This window comes from Cryptotermes secundus, unplaced genomic scaffold (assembly GCF_002891405.2).
Source record: "Cryptotermes secundus unplaced genomic scaffold, Csec_1.0 scaffold446, whole genome shotgun sequence".
Classification (NCBI taxonomy): Eukaryota; Metazoa; Arthropoda; class Insecta; order Blattodea; family Kalotermitidae; genus Cryptotermes; species Cryptotermes secundus.
This window is the reverse complement of record NW_019731271.1, coordinates 31,752-55,368: the sequence shown is the minus strand read 5'-3', so window position 1 is coordinate 55,368 and position 23,617 is coordinate 31,752. Positions and strand designations below refer to the sequence as shown.

The window sequence follows — 23,617 nt, the reverse complement described above, 5'->3', positions numbered from 1 at the left end:
TAGCATTACATAAACCAGAGACCATGGCAGATCCGTACGTTTGTAAAGCAAATTCGCGTGGCAACATTGTGTAAATTTTGTAAATAAGAAAATTGGCTGATATCGGACCGAATACCGCAGTTGCGTTTTTCGAATTACCGTTTCGTATTCCAAAGATCCTGAATGCTAACCTCGACGAAAGGACTGACAACCTTGACATATTTTCATGGTTTTCTCAGTCCTCCCAAGAAAATCCTGAAATAATAGGCGTACTTTGAAATAGGTCACGACAATTCTTTCTATAACATTCAATACTACAAAACCTATGTACTTGGAAAGGCGTCGCTAAATCATACAGAAATAAGATACATAGCAATACTTGATAAGTGACTTGGAGGAAGAACCAGCTTCTTGGAATGAAGTCCATAAGTTTGGTATCAATTATTTCCACATGAAGAAATGATAAAGGTAAAGTTATCCCTGTATTTAATTAATTAAGCATTACGCAATGAAAACGTGGACCTACGTGTAAATGGGGGTATAGCTCCGGCATTCTTAACGTCGGAACTGCGTGTTAGTGAGTGGTAAGCTTCACACTCCTGCTGCTTTACACCCGGGGAAACAACCCCTGCACCCATTGTACAGGAGGCTGGATGGGCCCCATACACTTTGAATTAGAGAGAAATATTTTGATTCAGCCGAGAATGGAACCCCGATTCCTCAGTTGTCCAGCTCTTAGCCTACTCACTATGCCGACTGGAGGTCAAACGCAAATTATTACCTCAAGATTCCTACAGATTGCATGCGGTTCCATAACTTTCTTTGCTGACTTAGAGCTACTGGAAAACAAATGAAGCCGTGTCGGATCTGAGGTTTTCACAGTGGTAACTATAAAGGGTACTTTCTTCTGGTCTCTGTAGCCCGGCAGATGCACCAGAAGCTCATCGATGCTTCGGAGGAACGCATTGCATCGGCATTCGGTGTCGAAGAGCAAACCAAGGAAGTAGTCACTCGTCGACACTTAAGATGGAGACAGTATTCTTCAGAAATGACGGTGAACTACCGGACTCTAAAATGAGCCTCTTTGAAAATACATGATACCTGCAAGTAGTATGTCCACTTGTACCCTTTTTGCCTGAAATTGAGAATAGTTACGCTCCGAGGCCTTGAATTAACAAGGACCAAACTTTTAATCAAAGCCAGATTTACGTGTCTGCAAATACACACACTCCCTTCAACTGGGTGTGTGTGAGCTCGACCCATCATCTCCCCCAACCCCACAACTGGGTACTAATCAAATTAGAGCTAATCCCTGGCACAACCCCTCGGTAACATGTTTTAAGCTGACAAGACATGGCTCGGTTACCCAGTGCAAAAACATTCGTCAAGTTCCCAGCTCTACCGAACAGGCCTACGCTTTATGCAGACAGTGTTAATTGATCTGCAATTTAATGATTTTTTCGTATTCAGTTTAAGTGGGCTCTATGTGTGTAAGGTATCAGCTAATGTTGTACTTATTCAGAAATAATGCCGGAACAAAAAAAAAAACTGTAAATAAATTCCCACTATCAGAGCCATGATTATTTCTTGGACACATAGACCTGAATGACTGCATAACCGATAATATACGTGTTTTATTTCCACTGCGTTTTAGTATAAAGCTAATTTCTCTTATTATTTAACTGCTGTTATAGCTGAGCGTGATTTAATGTATGTTATACTAATGCTAAACAGTCATAAAGATTATGCTATTAATTAGTACACATTGTGAACGGCCGCGCCATAGCTCAAGCGGTTAGTCGCTGGCTTTCCACCGCGATGGCCCGGGTTCCATCCCGGGTCTGGTCAAGTGGGATTTGTGGTGGACAAAGTGGCGCTATGGCAGGTTTTCTCTGAGTACTTCGGTTTCCTCTGCCAATCTTCATTCCACCAATTGCTCCACAATCACCCTCACCTATCATCTGGGGCTGGTACAAGGGACTTAGTCCCACCCCACTAGCAACAAAAAAATCATTTTGAAACTGGAGGGATTCTTTTAGTGACTGTAGAGTTTTTTGTAATAAAGATCACGGCAGATCACAGTAGCCCATGTGTGTACTGTCTTCTACTCACAAACATTGGGATGCTGGGTTCGAAACCCATTCAAGGCATGGATGGATATCTGTGTTCTTTTATTCTGTGTAAGTAGAGGCCTATGACATGTAGACCCCCCCCCCCTTAATCCAAGGATTCCTAATGATTATCTGTAAAAAGGGTTCTGAAATCCAGAAAAAAGGGAGGCCTTTGGTAGCATTTGTCTGTAGCATCATACAAAAGTAAGGCGGAGGAGCAAAAAGTATTACAATTTCAGATAATCTGAATTACTTGCAAGGGCATTTGTTAAGGTACTGAAGATATGAATTGATAGTTCAGAATGAGAGCACACTGACTAAAGGATTTTCATTGTCAGAATAAGTTGCCTTGGCTTCATATTACAGGCGTGAACCTGTGTCATATTCAAATATGATACAATCGTGTAATTAGGTTCAGTCGTCGTCCAGTGCATACCATCCTTTGTTGTATTCAGGTGGTCTTTGTTTTGAATCTCAGTCTGGAGACCAGCCATCATGACAGGTTTTCCTTAGTATCTCCAAACATATATGGGTAGGGTACAATAAATATGATGAACGGATTCCTTCCACAACCTTTCTAATTTTTTATCCCCTGCTCATAATGACATTTAATGCTATAGGCATATAGGCTGGGCTACTGACATCATCATTAAATAAACCATAAATAAAGATCTTCTTAATAAAACACCATAAATGGAAGATATCAAAAGCAATAAGCAGATTCAACAATCAAACAGAAATTACAGATAAACAGTAAAATTTTCTTAATTGGAAGTCCTAGACTTTCAAAACCACAAAATTCATTATGATAACAGCAAGTTCTTACAGCTAATTTTCCCAATCTTGATACAGATATTGCTTTTTGTTCAAAAGGGTGTGGTGAAGATGTTCCTGTTCCTGGTGATACAAATGTTTCCCACCTGGAGCCCACCAGAGGGAGGAGTATTTGTAAGCAGAGGTGATTTAAGAGTTTGCAGCACCAAGGGCCCCAGGGCATTGAAAAATATGGTTGGTATGCATGTGTTACAGACACTTTATTATTCATTAGAACCAATGGAAACAGGGAAGAGAAAGCACATTTTTTATTGTTGCACCTAAGAGCTGTAGGGGCCCTCCACCTTCTCATATTAGACAAGATGCATGCCCACCTCATGCAGGGTTCCACAAGCCAAAAGGCCATAGGCCATGGCTTATTTTGCTTATGCTTTAAAGAGCCTCTTCTTGTAAATGTCCCTGCAGTGAATATGTGTGTGAACTCAGGAGCTACTTTTTGGTGTACATTGTTTGGTAATTTTTTTTTTATTTCTCCAATTTATTATACAATCTATCCAGCTATTTTGGATAATAAGTACTAGTTATGATGAGTATAAAAGTAATTTAACATGAAGAACGTGTTCCAATGAACTCGTTCTGTTTGGTAATTTAAGAACAGATTTTTTATGCTAATTGTACAACGTACATCCTTGAAGTATTTTTATTTCTATAAGGTGCCTGGTACACATAAAAGAGTACTGCAGACTCTGTGGTCTATGCATTGTCTACAGAAGACAACATTATTCTTGCAGATATAGTGTTGCGACATGTAGAAAGATAATGCAGATAAATTAGGTACAATATTCTCCTTAATTTACATTCATTGGCAGTGAGAAACAAAATTCTGAAACTGGCCTCTCTAATCTTTCTGTAAAATTGAGGTGATGGCTTTGTCTTCTCACAAAGAATTTCCATGTCTTATAAAAATAACAGTGATCATTCTCTGTAACACATTGTTCACCTAAACAACACTGAAAATTGAACATGTTTACAGCCTTTTAGAGCACATTGATTTATACGTGCATAAGTGAAAACATAGCACAACGTATATTTATTTACCAGGGCTTTTTAGTAGTCATCATCATCATCTTCACTGGCATGACAGCCCTTTGTGAGCCCTGGCCTTCCTCAGGAAATCAAATTCAATATTTCAGCCTTTTAGAGCACATTGATCTATACATGCATAAGTGAAAACATACCACAACATATTTTTATTTAGCAGGGCTTTTTAGTAGTCATCATCATCATCATCACTGGCATGACAGCCCTTTGTGAGCCCTGGCCTTCCTCAGGATTGCTCGCCATTCTTCTCTATTTGATGCTACATTCCTTCAGTTCTTTACACCCAAAATTCTTATGTCCTGCCACACACATTCTTCCCATCTTAACCTTGGTCTTCCCACTCTCCTATTTCCTTCTGGTTTAGTATTAAGCATTTTCTTGATGCTTCTATTCTCGCTGGTACGTATTATGTGTCCAGCCCATTCAAGCCTTTTCATCTTTATAAATCCAATAATGTCTGGTCATTAAATAGTTTGTATAGCTCATGGTTATACCTCTTCCTCCATATTCCATTTTCTTCCACCGGTCCAAAGATATATCTCAAGGTCCTCCTTTCAAATATACTTAACAGTCTTTCATCCGATCTTCACAGTGGCCAGGTCTCAGAGGCATGAGATAGAACTGATCTTATAAGTACTTTATACATCATAGTTTTGGTTTTCCTGGGTCTTTTTAGTAGTATGAAAATCAAATTTAATATTTCATGTGAAAGTAAACCAATAACTTTAAGTCCTGAATCCTGATTGCTTTAGTAATTATGAGACACCATGTGTTTGGGGGGCATGATTAATGTACAAGTTGAAAAGAGTAGGGGACAGGACCGAGCCTTGTGGCACCCCTGATTGCATTTCCCTTGGCGCTGACAATTTGCCTTCAACCAAAACACTGAATTTATGTTGAGAAAGAAAGGACCCAATAAGCTTGGTCTAACTGTTTGAGAACTGCAATTTTGATAACTTATACAGAAAGCCTGAGTTCCACGTGGTATCAAAAGCTTTTTCAATGTCCAAGAACACCGCGGCCATAGGCATTTTGTTATTGACATTAAGGGTCACATGGTCCGCCAGCCTCATGCATTGCAATGTCGTGCTGTGATGTGCACGAAAACCAAACTGGCTTGCGCTGAGCAGGCCTCTTTCTTCAATATGTTTTGGGAGCAATTTCAAAATCACTTTTTTCAAATACTTTTACCGTTGTGAACAGGAGGCTAATCGGACGCAAATTTTGCGGGAATTTCGGATCTTTACCAGGTTTAGGTAAAGTTATTACTTTTGCTTTCTTCCAAGTATGTGGAAAATGAGAGAGTCGAAGGCAATGATTGAATAAATGAGTGACCACTAGTCGCATTGGAAGGTACCTGAGGCTTCATTTGGGATACTGTCAATTCCACAGACCTTTTTCAATTTCAAGGAGTTTATTAATTTCTGTACGTCACATGGTCTGATCCTTTGAGGGGGGTTGTCCTCTATGGTTTCAAGCAGAGCCTGAACTAGCCTCCACCCGCCCTTCATGGTTTTCATCATACAGGTCATGCGGCGTGAACTGAATTTCCAAACAGTTGGCAATTTCGTTGGCTTTTTCGAAAGGATGAAATTTAAGGCCTGAAGCACCAAGAATAGCAGTTGGTGCCCTTGGTACATCCCTCTTGAAGAGGGATTTCGCAATGGGCCATATACCTTGAGGTGTGACTTCAGCATTACCTATCTTCGTTTCCCACCGTTCAAGCGTCTTTTTTTTCGGGTAATTCGTCTGATTGATTTTGTGACTCAGTTGACTGCTGTTTTACACGCTGCATCACTGGTTTCTTGCAACAGTTTTTGTAGCCTCTGCTTATGTTTTAACAAACGATCTAGACCAGGGAGATCGTTATGTCCGAAAGCATAACTTTATTTGTCGACAACCTATATGCCGAAGCTGTAAATTCACGCGCCGTTTTATCTGCTTCTACCCGATTTAATTTCGATTCTAGGCGATATTAAGTCAGAAGTGAGGCTTTGAAACCGCTCCCAATCTGTACATTTTTCAAATTTTCTGTTGACTACTTGCTGATTTAGCAAGTTTGTGGTGTGACAGGTTCCGTATCTAATGGCTTCGGCCTTGTATGGATGTGCTGGAACATGTAATAAATACAATACAATACAACAATAGGTTCTGAAAGATTCCTAATTTTAACGTGATCCAGTATGTGGAATACTACTGGTAAGTGATCTGAATCCAAAATATCAGAGATGATGACATCTAATACTCTGATATTTTGGTGGACCATAATGTCCAGCACGTCACCATTTCCTGCAGTGGAATAATGAGTGGCGCACTGCGGTGCTGAAATTTCGAATCACTCATATCAAACAAATCCATGAGTTTCTCACCTGAGGAGTTTGAGACTCTGCTATTCCAAAATGGGTGTTTAGCATTCAAATCACCTGCCAAAATAGACTTACGTCTAAAGCCTAAGAGCTCAGTGATGTCAGCATCACTCCAAGCCCTGCCTGAGATTTGTAAACAGTTACAAGTAGCATTTCACTATTACAAATAGGTATGCAGACCCCTGTCGCTTCTGCTGAAACAAGGGGTGGTACGTCTACATGGTTATGGGGAATACCTTTTCTAACTGCAACGGCAGTTCTGCATTTTATGCCCAGGTAGCGGTCGGTTCTATAAAAGTGGTAATTTGGAGTAAAGAACCTCTCATGGTGTTTCAGATGTGCTTTGAAAACATGGTCACATCTACGTGTAGATATTGCAGCTGTTTACTGAGCTCATAGTGCTGCCTCCCAATGCCTTTCGCATTAAATGCTATGACTTTGAGTGGCCTATGAACTCTAGTGGCCATTTAGTTTCATTACATTTAGTAAAATTTTTGCTACTGCCACTATTTTGTCCTCCTCAGATACTGCACCACTGAACTCTGTCATGATCTGCTGTACTGCAGTCACCACCCGCAAAATATTGTTGAGGATGACTGATTACTTGTGGAGTCTGAACTGACTGACCTGTTTCTTTCTGCAGTGCAGGGGCCAGTACATTTTGTTGTTTTGTTACTGAAGGGCAAACCATTGGGGCGCGGTTTGCCTGTGGTCGTTATTCTGTGTTGTCTTGTAGTGCCGACGTGAAGAACAAGCCTTCGGTGACGAGGTTCGATGAGAACACCCTTGGTGTTCTCTTCTCCTTCCTTTTTTGTAGCTCTTCCCTGGCATGTCTGCAACCCTGATAATTGGCAGGATGTGGCTTCTCCCCCTCCGCCAGCCGGCAGTTGCAGCATGATGGAGTGGAAGCAGCATTTCCCTTCTCTGGGCATTCATTATGCAGGTGGCCGCCTCTGCACCACAAACAGTGAGGAGGTTGTTTACAGTTAGCCTAGACATGGCCAAACTGTTGACAGTTATGACATTGTGTAAGTCCAGTCTGAGCTCTATACACCTCCACCTTCATATTCATATTGAGAAATCCACATTTTGCAATACAGCCTCCAGATATAGAACAAGTCAAATTATTTGTATAAAAGTCAACAATACTATAATATTTAACTACATACACAAATTGTGTACATGTCCAACATACCATATAAAACTATATTAAAAATTTAAGACAACATAAATTCCCCAACAGAGTAACCAATTCAATCCATTTCACATCAATCAATCAATTAACCAATCCATTCTTCCTTCCTCGTCAAATCACTGTCATAGGAAAGCATTCCATACACATTAAACATACAATAGTTCAATTTCTATAATTAAAAATAAATACCCCCCTTTCACAAACATACCATCTTTAATTTAACATATATTCCTCTACAGAATAAAACGTATGTTGTACCAAATAGGACCTCATTACTTTTTTAAACTGTCTCATTTTTTCTATCTCCCTAATTTTATTTGGTATTTTATTGTATAATTCTATTCTCATGTTCAGTACTCCTTTCTTATAGGCATATGTTCTCCAAAACTGAGCATGGAGATTTAATTTCTGGCATGTATTGTGATTATGAACTATGTCATTTTGTTCTAACTTTTCTAAATATAGTTTAACATGGCACACTATTCCAAATATATACATACAAGGTAGTGGAAGTAAGTTTAAATCCTTAAAAAGTTGTCTACATGATGCTAATCTACTCACACCACTAATTACTCTAACAATTCGTTTCTGCAATATAAATATAATTTTACTTTTTGGGTTGCTACCGCAGAAAATTAAACCATACTTCAAATAAGCACGGAAGTGAGCAAAGTAAATACTCCTTATAACCTGTCGGCTTGTTACATCCCTAAGGGATTTTATCATGTAACAAACTTTATGAAATTTTGAGCTTAAGAACATCATATGTGCTTTTCCACTCCATATGCTCGCCAACATGTATACCCAGAAATTTTCTTTCACATTTATAGGAAATCTCCATTTTGCCAAATTTGATTTGAGGTTTCACCAAATCTCTTTCTTGTCTATTATGAAATGGCATTGCTATTGTTTCCTCAGTATTCAATATGATTATTTGCATTGAACCATCCATATAACTCATTCATGACTTTATATATCTTTTGCTGCAGGATATGTCCTTTTTAGCTGTTACCAAAATATTTATATCTGCAAACAAAACTATCCTCGCCTCATTGATATTCAGAGGCAGATCATTTATGTATAATAAAAATAATAATGGTCCAAGCACTGAACCCTGTGGTACTCCACATTTAATTTCTCTTGGGGCTGATGTATATTTTTTGCCATCACAACTTATTTCAACAACTTGCTTCCAGTAAGCCAAATACAATTTAAACCATTAGTTTGCCACACCTGTAACCCCATATGTTTGTAATTTAGAAAGTAAGGTGTCATGATTTATGGCATCATATGCTTTGGTTAAATCACAAAAAATTCCAACCTGTTTTTCTTTTTTCTCAACTGATACCTGTATGTTTGCTAGAAAAGAGTAAATTGCAGTCTCAGTCGACCTATTCAACCTAAATCCATGTTGGGCCTCTGTTTAATGGCATTTCTTGTCAAAAAGGAGAGTAACCTATTATGCACCAACTTTCCCAAGATTTTCAAGAAAGCACACAAAAGGGATATTGGTCTCTTAATTTTTCATATCCTTCTTGTCTCCCTTTTTATGAAGTGGTTTTACCTTTGCTACCTTGATTGATATATGTCAAAGGCTTGGCAGATTGAATATTTCCTGTGATTTTGCCGTCCGCGGCAAGGTTATCAGGAACAAGGGGAAGTTCCTGGTTGTTGCTTCTTCAGGTTGGGATCCGAGGGTTGTTGTCATTTGCTTGACGCTAACAACGTCGAAGTCCAAGTTTTCCAGACCTTCTGAAATGTCCTGAGGGGTGGTATTGATGGGGAGGTGTCGGATTACTGCCTTAAAGGGCTTCTGGGATTCCGGGAAAAAGGAATAATAGGCTAGTTTATTTTTGGTGAAATGTGACTTGATGGCTTCGAAAACCGCCATGCCTCTTGTAACGACCCTGGTTCAGTTTCTTGTGTGACGGAACTCTAAGACGCCCTTGACGACGTTTTTCAGTTGCTTCTGCAACTGTATGAGGTACGTGGATGATGTCAGTGTTATTGAGGGTTCACTCACTTCAGTTTTCGAAGAATCACTATCAACAATGAATATAAATAATAATCCAAATATCGCAGACTCCTCTCCTCTCGACCCACAATGAATCCAGCCCTCGATGTCATCGATATACATCGATATATATAGAGCATATAGAGTGCCTACTTGTACACTGTCGTTCTGTTATCTATTAAGAATATTTTAATGTAGAGTGCGGTAGAGTGGGTCATTTATCGATCCACATAGAACATCAAACGGAGAAAGAATCGATAAGTATGGCAATTTTCAAGCTCCTCTTGAAACAAGTGAGAAGAAATTTGGAATTGGGAATTGTTGTTTTGTTTTCGCAATGGAAATTAACACGAGAGTATTGTTGTGTGGTCGCAAACACAAAAGGAGATATAAAGTAAGATGGTAAACATTCCCTGTTTTCTTTAATTGCTGGAATGTTTGCCATACATGTAATTTTAAGGTTTGGTGATGTTCAAGGTTTTGGTCTTGAAGGTTATGTTGTGATAGCCTATGCGGTAACACAGCAGTGACTAAAATCATGAAGTGGAATGCAAGGCAGATGTATGAAGTAATGTCATCCTAATGCAAAATGACACTGGACTTGGGTGGTGCATCATCGTACAATGGCCTTGGCAGTAAGGAGGTGTTCTGTCACTGGCTGAGCCATGTGAAGTTGTCACGTATCATCGTGTTAGTCTCTCTTGTGCTGATCATCGTTCCACTTATTACACATTACTACTTGTCAAAGGTATATATCTATCGTTTATATTACAAAGATGTTGTTTCCTTACATTGCTTCTGTTAAAAATAACATTTTTTAAATCATAGCCGGTCACAAAAAATCCAAACTCACTCGCCATAGTTACTGTATACCTTATTTAAAGGTAAATGTAAAAAAGGACCGTGATGAAACATTATCTATTTTATATTTGAGAGGACCATCAAATCTAAGGAGAATGGGTGTGCTGGTTTTCGAGGCTTTTACCAAATTTGTTACCAGTTTTTCTCTCATACTTCCCAATTCACCACTCTTCTCTCATTGACAGTTACACTGTATAATCTCAAAGTAACAAACTAATTGCATGGAGCAGAATCTTTGAGAAACCAGTAATTGCTAAGCCACTCAAAAGTTCCCAATGTTGTGTGAAATTCAAATGTTCATCACTGTACTCAAAGGAATCAGCTGCTGGTCCCTGTCCTGAGACAGATGAGTCCATTCCACACCTTCACATCCTCTTTCTTTAAGATAAATTTTTGTAGTGTCCCTCTAAATATTTGTCTCCCTTGTGGTCTCTTTCATTCAGGATTTCCTTCCAAAACTCTGTATGCACTTTTCTTATCTCTCATATGTTGTGTGTACCCTGTTCATATCATCAACCTTGATTTGATCATTCAAATTATATTTGGCATGGGGTACAGATGATGAAGCTGGCCATTATGTAGTTTCCTCCAGACTCTTGATACTTTATCCTTTCAGGTCCAAATATTCCTGTCAAAATCTTGTCAAATGCTCACAGTCTGTGATCATTCTATAATGTGAGAAGCTAAGCTTCACACTTGCACAAAATTTCAGGCAAAAATTATGGTTTTATATATTTTAATCTTTATGTTTTTAGATAGACTATGCAAGATATGTAGCATGAATAGGGGAGAGGCGGAATGCATATACTATATTGTTGGGAAAGCCAGAAGGAAAGAGACCACTAGGAAGATCAAGGCATGGGTGGGTGAACAATATTAAGATGAATTTTAGAGAGACAGGATGGGATGGTATGGACTGGATCAATCTGGCTCAGGACAGGGACCAGTTGAGGGCCCTTGTGAACACAGTAATGAACCTTCAGGTTCCATAAAATACTGGGAAGTTCTTGAGTAGCTGCACGGTTGGCAGCTTCTCAAGAAGGGCTCAGTTCTATGAGCAAGTGAGTGATAATGGACTTAAAGACACAATATCTGAAATGAATAGTAGAGTGTATTCTGTGATTTTATTCTTCTGTAATCAAATTCTAATCTGTTACTCTCATTTCCAAGTATTTCAACTTCACCACATTTTCAGAAGGTCTAGCAGCTCTCCTTATACCTTGACTTTCTACTGCAGTCTGGTGATGAGACATCAACATATACTTAGATTTCTCTGCTTTTACTTTTAGACCAATTACCATTTATAAGATTGTGTCTGTGGGAAATTGAGTTCCACAGAAAGTTTTGAAGTGTAACTTGGCTTTGTCATGTATCTTCAGAACATATGCAACTTTGTTAAGGTAATCTTTGTAACACATCCTGGTGCCAATGTAAAATCTGTGTTTAGACTCCAGTTTAATCATGATTAATAAACCTTGTCAGAGTTCACTTCAGTATGAAAGAAGGGAAAAAAATGGGAGTCTGTCATTGTTTATGTGTTAGTGCTATTACTCACCAAAGTATTGAGTGGTGTCAGCACTTAAGAGTGTCATATTAAATGTCTGTGAACAGCTGATCGTTAGAGGTGGTTCGGTCTGTTTTGCTAGGGATACAAGCAGAGCTGAAATTTGTCACTTAAATGCCAGTGCCCCCTTGAATCCTTTAACATTGATTAAGAATCATGTCTGATTATTTTTATGATTACATTTGTAACTAATATGTAAATAGGTTGAAAGCAATGTGCCAAATGGAGATGTCCATCGCACACGATCCAAGCTGGAGGCTTTTGAAGACTTTAGCACTCTCAAAGCGTCTGACCTGAAACTCCGCATAGAAGAAATGTTGAGGATTAAAGGTACTTTTCTCTTGCTTTCTTGTTTGTATTATAATCATAGATTGGCAAGTCTAGAATGCACAGAGCTTTATTTCTGCATGTATTACTATGGCACAAAGACATCTTTATCTATTTCATCATGAATTATATTAATTTCATTTTTCTAGTGGTTACAAGGGACGATCAGAACATAATATGACTTAATTGTCTCTCCATGAAGAGGCCACTATGTCACTATGTGTATCATTTGTCAGTTTATGAGGTATTTTAGTCTCACATCAGATTTCCTGCAAGGTGCATGCACTGAAATAGTGATTTACATGTACATAATGAATTTACAAGTGTAACGAAAGTTTGTAAGGCAGTTCATATCTGGGGCATAGAGAGATTAGGTAAGTGGACAGTTTTGGATATTATACTTTCATGTATAGAAAATTTTATGACACCACTCTGCACCATTCAGCATCATTCTGTGCCACACGGTACACCATTCACCTCTTGAAAGGAGGGCTATAGGAAGGAAAGGGTTGAGTGTGAAATTTGGAAGGACACTGGTTCTTGGGATCTGGAAAGAAGCAGTCATACAAGTTGGAGTACCCTGTGGTTGAGGACTATTGGAGGAGAGGTTTCAAGTGTCACCCTACGTACAGAATGGACAAGTCTTCGAAGGTTCCGTAGGAGCATGCTCTTATACCGGCTGCAGGTGAAGGACAACTAGAGAAGATCTGTAGTGTATTTTGCCTTTCCTTTCTCAGTTTCACATATTTGTATTGTGATACTGATTTATTAGACTTCCTAAACCACATGCTATGGCTGAGTGGTGGGACTTTTGTTCAGAGCTCAGTGAAGCTGGATAATTACTTTAATATGGGTACATTAAAACTCATTATTGTAAAATGGTGGCACATATCATATTGTCATGTGTTGCTGTATGTGACACGACAAATAACTTCACACTGGTTCTGATGTAGAGAATTTATTGTACACTCACTCTTACATTTACACAGTTCACAATTTCATTGCCCCACTTACTTCTTCTGCTGTAGTCATTTCCAGGCTTCCACTGTCTTGATTCCATTCACTCGATACGTCTCAACAACTCGTAACTGCTAGACTTCAACTGACTACCCAGTGCTAGCTGGCTTCAGTGTCTGCTACATTTCATCTACTCATAATATGTAACTGCTTCAGTACTGAATCAACAACAACTCGTAACTGCTAGACTTCAACTGACTACCCAGTGCTAGCTGGCTTCAGTGTCTGCTACATTTCATCTACTCATAATATGTAACTGCTTCAGTACTGAATCAACAACAACTCGTAACTGCTAGACTTCAACTGACTACCCAGTGCTAGCTGGCTTCAGTGGCTGCTACATTTCAACTACTCATAATTTGTAACTGCTTCAGTTCTGAATCAACACTGACGAGTATTCTCGTTATGTAGCTTCCGCCCTGACCACACAGAAAGTGTATTTACTGATTGCCTAGCAACAGTTGCTGCATGGACTCCCCTGTTGCGTGATGTCACAGCTTAGCGGGGAGGGATGTTTACAAAGCGTTACGCAATGAACACTCATTACTATGGATATTCCTATGCAACGGTCTCAACAGTTTCCATTGTTTTGTTACTCAGTGATGGATGACATATAACACTCCACAATATTTTATAAGAAATGTGGAAGTGACCTCTTTTGCCTTCAAACATGGATCACAGTGCATAAACAACTCTTCCACATATTCTGAAGTTTATCCTGTGAAATGGATGCAGGTACACATGTTATTTCATTCCAGAAAGCTTTGGCAGTGCATGGGTTATTTTGCTGGAAATACCCACATTGTCTTTTTGCAGCTGTCAGTTGGTTGAAGAATGGGTTCAGTGTATTTCTTGAATAGTGATCTGATTTCATAGTTTTCTTGAAAATTATCAGGCTAATGATTTTCATGCACCCATGTAACACACCACACCCCTGTCTGTACATTGTGCAATGATACTTGTTGAATGACATGATGACTTTCCTCACACTATATCTCTATATTGTATACTGACATGATCGCTAAGGAGAAATCACATCTCATCAGTTACAAACATCAGCTATGGATCCACAACTTACATTTTGCGGTATGTAATTACAAAAATGAGTTCTTGCTGCATAATCTGGTTGTTTAAACTCTTGTATAACTCTTATTTTATATATGTGAAGTTTAAATAGTTTTGTGGCTGTGAATGCATGTCCCATTGAAGCACTGATTTCTTGTGGCAAGTGTCTTAACATTTGTGAATACCATGCTCTAACTATGCCTGAATTGCCTGAACTTTTTCTTCAGTTAGCACATATGTCGCATAATGTCTCTGTTGTCACAAACTGAATGTTTGGTGCTTTTTGACGAGCTTCAATACGCATGACTTTGTGGGAACATCATGTGGATATTTAAAAGTGAAACCCAAGATCCACTTTTTGTAAGTTTTCTTCCTTATGATGAATTCAACTATAAAAACTTTCTGTTGAATTATATACCTACCTCACTGCAGGAGGAAAGAATTCAGATCTCAAGACTGAAAGATCTGAGCAAGAAGACCATTCACTACGATACCAATCATAGTATGTTTGTTGACTGAATGAATGACTCAGTATATTAATAACTTTAGCTATGATCAAAGAAAAAGTAATCCACTCTGTTCTTTGTGTTGCTATATATCCATTTCACTTGAATTCTCTGTAGTATTCAGCATACTTTTTGCTTCATTCAGTATCAAGAGGTGTAACTATTTCATGTAAATGTCTGTTGTGTGTATGGTTTTCTTTATTTTCATTTCCAGGATCGGTTAGTGCAGAACTCCGAGATCTTGAGGCCAAGAGACAGCGGTTGCAATTAGAGGTGGTTGGATTCACACAACGTATTGATGAGCTGAAGCTGGAACTAATTCATCAGCAAACAGAACTTGAGCGACTGAAAATTTCAGTTGAACAGGTATGTTATTGCAGGGTTATTAATTATTGAAACAGATTTTGCACATTTAACTGTAGTTCCTTGATCGTTCTTGTACAGGTATTCCCTGATCTGTACGTTTTTTGATTAATGTGAATCTCACATTAATGAGAATTCATACAATTTTTTAAAACATAGAAATTAATTTAGTTTTAAGTAAATTTTCAGTTAAGCATGCAGAATTGAGGGTAAACCATACAATGAAACCTGAATTAAACTATGTATATGCAGTAAAATGTGTATTAAATGAAACTTACCTTCCTTCAGATATTTTCCTGGAACAGAGAATGTAAGATAGCAAGACAGTATTGAACTGCCTTTAATAAAAATAAATTATTTATTGCAAAAGTATAAATTGAAAAAATATTAACAGAAAATAGCCTGCTCGAATATGTATTATTTTGAGTTCATATAAATTTGTTTGGTACTATGCATCCGGAAACTAATTGAGATAGAACATTCCTCTCACAAATGTAGGAGTATTAAGCCTCACCATGGATGAAATGTGTGTACACACTGCTTTCCTGGGCTACTGAAGAAAGTAAAAAAGGGAAAGAAAAGTAAAGAGAAAAGAACAGAAAATATGTAATATTAAATAACATTTTAGTGTACATATTTAGCATGAATTATTGAGTTCTATTTGGCTATTTTTATTTTTATTATTTATTAGGATTAATAGTGAATCTTCTCTGTTAAGTGTCCTAATTAGTGTTTCATGTTCTGTGTAGGCCCAAGTTGCTCAGAGGGAAGCCCTTCAGAGAAACACTCCTGACCTAGCTCTTCCTCGGAGACTGCTGCCATCTTCTGCCCCAGAAAAATTTCTCCCACAGAAACGAACAGAGAGTCATTCTTGCCGCATGTATAATTGCTTTGATTATTCCCGGTGTTCACTTACTTCTGGTTTCCCTGTCTTCCTTTATGATCCTGACCATTACCCAGTCGTTGCACCAGGCTGGGAAATTGAGGGTTTTGTCAAAACCACTCTGAAACAGACTCTGGGTTATAATCCGCATTTCACTTCTGATCCAAAAGTTGCATGTATATATTTAGTTTTAATTGGTGAAGCATTAACTGTACCAAGGAGACAGAATACTCAGATCAACAGCACTAAAGTACCTGCAAAAACCCTCCAAGAAAAACTTTTACACAATCTTCCATATTGGGGAGGGGATGGACGAAATCATGTTCTTCTCAATTTTGCACGCAGTAGTAGTATCCATGACAGCAGGGATACATCAACTGGCGGCCGTGACATATTTCTTGGTGTTGATACTGGACGAGCCATTCTCATTCAGTCAACATTTATGCGAGCCACGTTTCGTCACAGTTTTGATGTTGTAACTCCACCCATTTTGGGTCCTCCAGGAGGAGACATATGGCAAGACTGTCCATCCATGTTGCCTGCCCGGCGGCGATACCTCCTTTCATTTCAAGGGGAATTCCGTTATTCATCAAATCTAGCCACAACAAAGGAAGCTACAGTAAAGAATCTTGTTCAAACTGTTGATAATGTGGACGATGCAGATCTGAATGAGGACCGGGAAGATTATATAGCTGAATCAAAAAGAAAAACTGGTGTTAGTGATGCTGATGATGATGTTGACAGATTTATAATGGAACACTTGCAGGGAATGGCATATGGATCAACATCAGACCGATTTCTCTTTCATTTTGAGTGCTCCCTATCAGTCAGTTTACCAAACACTGAAGAGACATTTAAAAAGTTAAATACAGGTGATTGGCTGCCCAACGCAAGGAAGGTTCCAGATTCATGGGGGGAATGGGCCCTATGTGGAACAGAGTCCTCTCGAACAAATGTTTTGAAGGATTCAACATTTGCACTGGTAATGGCTCCCAAAAATATCAGCGTGGTATCAACAACTGTGGTGCAGATACGTGTGTATGAAGCAATTAGAGCTGGTGCAATACCTGTTTTGCTTGGAGGAGATCGACTCGAGATGGCATATGGGGAAGTTGTAGACTGGCACAGAGCTGCTTTGTTCCTCCCAAAGGTGTGTTACAGCTTCATTACTGTCATCAAAGTGGGTGAGAAAGGCCAGATGTGTACTCATGACAGGAGAGAAAAAACAGAAATCTTTCTCCTTTTTTGTTATGAAATTTGAGGAGGTCTGTTGCCAGTATCTTCCCTTTCTTACCTGCTTGAATTGTTATATTAAACAATGGAGTTGAAATGGTTGTCTGGGTTCATGTGTAAGAGGTATGGCAAGAAAGTTCCAATGGTGATTTATAAATAAGTTTAAACTCGGTGTACCAATTAATTTGTGTTTTCCTCTTCAAAGTAGTTTTCTTTTTGGCAACTGTACACAATACTGTTCTTTTCTGTCTCATTTTAAAGCACTTCTGGAACCCATCTTCCAGTGTCACTTTTTGTGTGTGTGACTTATGCTGCTGGACCATTTCCAGCAATACAAAAGTGTGTCCCTTTCAGGGAATTTTATAGTTTAGAATAGAAAGAGATCACACAGAGTCAGATTGGGAGAATAGAGATGAAGTTCCATCAATCCAATTTTGCATTAGAAATTGCCTTTCTGGTATTTCATTGTGAGTCAATGTATTGCCTTGATGCAATACCCACTTACAAATTTGTTGAACAGTCTCTTTCATCCAGCCTCAGTTCTTCTGATATCAATTTGACAGTCATTCTTTGTTTCATGTGAATAAGTTGCCCCAGTCTTTCAACATTTTAATCGGTTACACTGATGTTCGCCAACCCATGTGAGAATGATCACTGACATCTCTTCCAACAGAAAATTGTGTATGCCACTCAGGAACTTGTCCCTTCAACATTGCAGACTTCCTGTAAACTTCTTCAAACAACTTTTAACCTCTGATGGCTGTTTTTTTCACCAAATATTTTAGAATACTACAGTGTTCAAAAAATTATTGGACATGTTTATACTGTTGAAGCAGAAAGGACTTTCATGAAATTTAGTACTGTGAGACACACCATAAATACACAACTGCTCAGCAGTAGTGCAAGGAGCATGTTATGTACTGACAGTTTGAGGCAGGACGTGACAGCAGTATTCCACTGCAGGGATTCCTGTAACTTTCTAGCCATACCTCATACCAGAGCAGAAACTGTAAGTATATATGATTAAGAAGATGCATCCATCTTATATGAAATGCAATTTTTGTTTCATTCTCTCACAAACAAAACAGACTCTGTGGTCTTAGTCCACAAGCGAACTATACTGACCAAGCAGCCACTGCTTGTCAGTGAAGTTAGTGCCAACTTTAGCGGATAGAGGGTGTTACGTGGTCAGTGCAATGAATCCCCATGGCTGTTAATTTTGGTTTTCTAGACCGGAGCTGCTATTTCCTTGAAATAGCTCTTCAGTTATCCGCATGAGGCTGAGTGGATTCCATTCCAGACCCACCACTTCTCAGAAAATCTGGTAGTACCAGGAATCGAACCTAGACCTCTGGATTTGTAGCCAGGAACTCTGACCCCTAGACCACAGAGGCTGACTGAGCTATAATGTAGTTATATTTCATGCATAAGATAATCAATGAATGCAAATTACAGTAAAGCAAATATTTCATATTTTGCCTTTTTTGCATTATCATTTCCATGCTGACTATTTCTTTGTTGCAACAACTTTGTATGCATTAATTCTGATATGATCTAGAACATGGTAAACTGTTTTAATTTTTCTATATTATTGCAGTAATACAAAGTTTAGGAAACATAAAGGGAGAGTTGTCCGTGTAGATTGTCAAGGGTTCTGACAATGGTGTGTAACACTCAGGATTATTCGGTTTTTAGACTTTGTCCGTTGTATGGTATTCTAAAAAAAACTAAAGAACAGAACATTGTGGAAATAGATTCAGTTCATTTGAATGTATTTCATTTATATGTGTATTTAACTTTCTTATATCTGTTTTGATGACTTCAGAAAAGATTGTTTTCTTCTTGCAAATTGTGTGACTGAAGATAACAGGAGTGGTGTGATTTTTCTTGTCTTGTCTCTACCTATTTACAAAGGGGAAGACATCCACTTTGACATGGAAACACCCTATTGTAAGTTAAGTCTTTCTCTTGCAGAAGTTCATAATTCATGGTTCATTCAGTCCTTTGTTACAGGCACGAATCACAGAGATGCATTTTTTCCTTCGCTCCATTTCGGATTCAGACCTACTATCATTACGACGTCAGGGTCGTCTGATATGGGAGCGTTATTGCTCCTCAGTGCAGAGTGTAGTGGATACTGTTGTGGCAGTCTTGAGGGACAGGCTTGCCATCCCTCCTCTACCCATACAAGATGAACCTTCTCCCAGTGTGTTCAATTCTACATTCACAGTAAGTTTAGCAGCAATCATACTTTTTTCTTCATGTTTATTAAGTAACTTACAATTTATTTATTAAATCTGTCACAACACAACTATGAGGATCATACTGAAAGTCCTGAGCAACAGTTTTTTTGTAAAGTAACATGCTTTATTTTTAACAAACCAAATACACCACTTGAATCTACAGACCTTTCTTTATATTTACACATAATCGCCACTTTTTTGTACACATTTCTCCCAGCGTTCTGGGAGTTTGAAAATTCCCCTTCTGTAAAATTCTGTTCCAGCCATCCAAAGACACTGACACACTGCTTTCTGAATTGCCTCCCTTGTCTCAAAACGTTGTCCACGCTGCTGATCCTTCACAAATCTGAAAAGACGGTAGTCGGAGGGTGCCAGATGAGGGCTATAGGAGAGGTGTGGAAGAACTTTCCACCCCATCTTTGCAGTTGCTTCCAATGTGATGCAAGCAGCATAGGGCTGAGCATTGTCATGCAGGATGATGGTGTTTCATCCCGGATGTTTATCATGCAACGCACGACGGAGCTGACTGTGCCCATCACCTTCGCAGCTGATGGCACTGTCTTTGCCTTCTTTTTTGATGGAGAATGCAAATGGTTCCATTCCATACTCTGCCATTTTGTTTCAGGCTCGAAATGGTGAAACTAGCTTTCATCATCTGTCACAGTACAGAGCAAAAAATTATCGCCTTAGTTTCAATATTTCTGCAGTAGTTCTGAGGTGATGGCTTTTCGCTGACCCTTATGGTCTTCGGTCAATAACCACAGGACCCAACAAATACAAACTTTCCTATAGCCCAAGCTTTCAATCATCTCCTGTACTGCACTGTGCCCTGTTTCAAGTTTTCGGGCTATTGTGTCCACAGTCACGCACCTGTCATCTTGAATGATCTCATCCACCCTTTTCTTGTTGTGTTCAGTTGAGGCTATTTGAGGACGACCACTCCGAGGCTCATCTTTGATGCTGGTATTCCCATATTTAAAATGTTTCACCCATCTTTGAACACTGCTCGCACTCATGCACACACTTCCATAAGCACGCTGAAGGCTCTGGTGAATTTCTGCAGCAGGGATTTCCTCTTTCACACGAAATTCGATGACAGCACGCTGGCGAAACGACATCGTCAGCCATTTTGTTAGGAGTGATACTGGTCACGTGATGCAAGCTATTGACGTCACAAGACACTCAAGGTTAACACAACAGTTGGTTCCACCTACCACCGTACTCTCTTTCGCCTTTTGTTCCCAGGTTGCATGCAAAAAAAAGTTGCTCATGACTTTCGGTACGACCTACGTATATTAAGGTCTGTGCCAATTTTTGCTCTGCAACATGTTTTGGCTACCAACAGCCATCATCAGGCAAATCATGGCCAACATATTGTAATGTGTTTTGCTACTGATGCTGTTCAGATTGTTAATTGGTTTGTTTAACAACCTGCAAGTCTTGGCTACAATTAATTACATAAAAAGTTACGGGTTTACACAATTTACAAACCCTCCACACTAATCAATTCACTCTATCCTCAGTAGTCTACACGTATTCACAGTAGGATATGGGAGTTATACAAGTGTCACTGTATCACACACTCCTAATTATTTCTCTTGTGAGCCAAGCATCTGCTTCTCATGTTATGACTTCTAATCACACATTCCAGTATTCTTCTTTCCGCTACAACTGAACTTGGTGACTGTTCCAATTCAACTGTCTCTGGTGACGGCTACATTTCAACTCAAATCAACTCAACTGACTCTGAATTGTGTTTGGTGCTCCTTATTTAGCCTCGGCACGGACATGACAGTAAACAGTTACATGATAGGTACCGTTGTTGCCTGACGCCATGTTTGCAGATAGCCTAGCAACGCTGTCGGGAGTTGTTTACTTCTGCATATCAACCGCGGCATCCCTTGGTCACGTCACCACGGAAGGGGGTGGGGTGTTGACTGGCATATTACCGTAGCAATGGCAATGCTCCGAAAGTGTTATGTCACTGCTGGCGGGGTAGGGGGTGTCCTGCATAGCGCAAATACGTCACAATATATACACCACTGAACTGCAGTACTAGTAAGATTGGATACAATAATATTAATTATATTAAAATATTTGGCATAAAAGTACAATAAATTAGGCTATATAAAACGAAAGTTATAGTATAAAACAAGACTAACATTCTTCAAGTGATACTTTACATCATCAAGTCAGTTATTGGTTTTTGCGATTTTGTTCTGTTCCCACGGACAAATTGGAGTATTCTATGTTTTGTGTATATATAACAAACTGATTTGGAGGCTTGTGATGTGGAAGTAGTAATATTAATGTTATTTATATAGTCCGTGCCTCATCTTACAAAGTATTGTAGGGAATGTAAACAACGATGTAACAATGTAAACATTGTTTACATTCCCTACAGAATGGACAGTACTTTATAAGATGAGGCACCGACTAAAAATTAACATTAATATTACTACATCCACATCACGAGCCTCCAAAACAGTTTATTATATATACACAAAATATAGAATACTCCAATTTGTCTGTGGGAACACAACAAAATCACAAAAACCAACGACTGACTCGATGATGTAAAGCATCACTTGAAGAATTTTAATCTTGTTTTATACTATAACTTTCACTTTACGAGGGTTGGAACTTTAATAGTGGCAACTATTTATTTACATCTGATACAAAATAGACGCATGTTTCGAAGTTTTACTGTCCTTCAATGTAGTCACCAGCATTGTGTACAACCCACCACAAACATCTTGGGGGTTGCTTGCAGTTGGCCCAGACATGACCAAAGTTTTGGCAATTGTAGCACTGTGTAAGGCCATTTTGAGCTCTGTATGATTCTACCATAATAATTATATGGTTAAAGCTATTCAGTTTGAATATCTCTTGAGATTTTACATTTCTTGTTAAGGTAACAAGGAAGAGCAGTTGAGTTTCCACGTAGGTCTGTCCTTTAATGCTCTTCGATTGGTCGTCAATTGCCTCACATTTATGACATTGAAGCCTAAGCCCTCAAGGCTGTTGGAAATATCTTCTGCTGACGTGTCTAGGGGAAGGTGGCGAATTACTGCCTTGATAGGCTTTTCAGAATTTGGAGAGAAGATGAAATACTGGAGATTATTTGTCTCCAGGTAGGATTTCATGGCTGAATAGTCCGTCATGTCTCTTGTTATAATACGAGTTCCATTTCGTGTGTTTCAGAATTCGTACTCTCCTTTGACATGTTCTTTTAGGTCCCTTTGGAGTCGAATTAGGTTTGTGGTAGAAGTCATCACTATTGGTGGTGGCCTACCTGATTTTCTGGGAGCCTCCTGCTCAATGTTCTCTGTTCCAGTTGTCTCCATGTCCATGTCATTAGCTATGAGGGGTGCGAAGAAGTTGTGAGTTGGCACTGCTTTTGGAGCCTGCTTGACAGCTGTGGATGTTGGGATTGATTTGGTCGTCTTCGTGGTTGTCTCTGAGGTATCATTAGTTGATATGCCTCTTACGTCTCTTTACTTCCTGGAAGTTGTCATCCTGGGCCTTTGATTCTATGCCCGCCCTTTTCTTACTTCACCTGTTTCCGTCTAGAGCTTCTCGAGAATCACTGTTAGGTGCCCTCTCTTCTCTCACCGTTCCTCTTGTTGTGCGATGCGATGCAACTTCCAGCCTCACCTTACCTGTTGCAGCGTCGCTCGTCTTCTCCTTGTTGTAGCACTCTTTAATTTCTCAGGGTTTTTTTTATGCTAGCCAGTAGGTAGGGCAAGGAGTTCTATCCTCAGGATCGCATACAGGACCTTAACTCAGAAGAGCACAGGGAAGTGATCAAATGCACACGTACAACATGGTTTTGGTTTATTGTGGCACCATTTCTTTGATAACCGTTCACACTTATCACTACAACACGTACATTAATATGACAGTTAAATGACTCTTGCTTATTCGCAAACTCGCCTGTTAATTTATTTATTTCTTTATTTACTTATACTTGGCTGAATCCTTTGTTTTTAGATTTAGATGATGTAATTTCCGG

General features: G+C 39.1%; 1 protein-coding gene across 2 annotated transcripts in view; it reads left to right on the top strand.

Annotated features, from left to right (window-relative positions):
• Positions 1-9,690: 9,690 nt before the first annotated feature.
• LOC111866806 (exostosin-3) overlaps positions 9,691-23,617 on the top strand; it is a 34,587-nt gene continuing 20,660 nt past the window's right edge. Inside the window, exons 1-6 of one of the 2 annotated variants that reach the window (XM_023856080.2) lie at positions 9,691-9,934; positions 10,018-10,288; positions 12,169-12,295; positions 15,095-15,246; positions 15,993-17,276; positions 19,373-19,588. In XM_023856080.2, the coding sequence (XP_023711848.1) occupies positions 10,130-10,288; positions 12,169-12,295; positions 15,095-15,246; positions 15,993-17,276; positions 19,373-19,588 (1,938 nt within the window). In that variant the 5' untranslated portion in view covers positions 9,691-9,934; positions 10,018-10,129. Of the gene's footprint in view, positions 9,935-10,000; positions 10,289-12,168; positions 12,296-15,094; positions 15,247-15,992; positions 17,277-19,372; positions 19,589-23,617 lie in introns of both variants that reach the window. The other variant, XM_023856081.2, reaches the window with a different exon arrangement.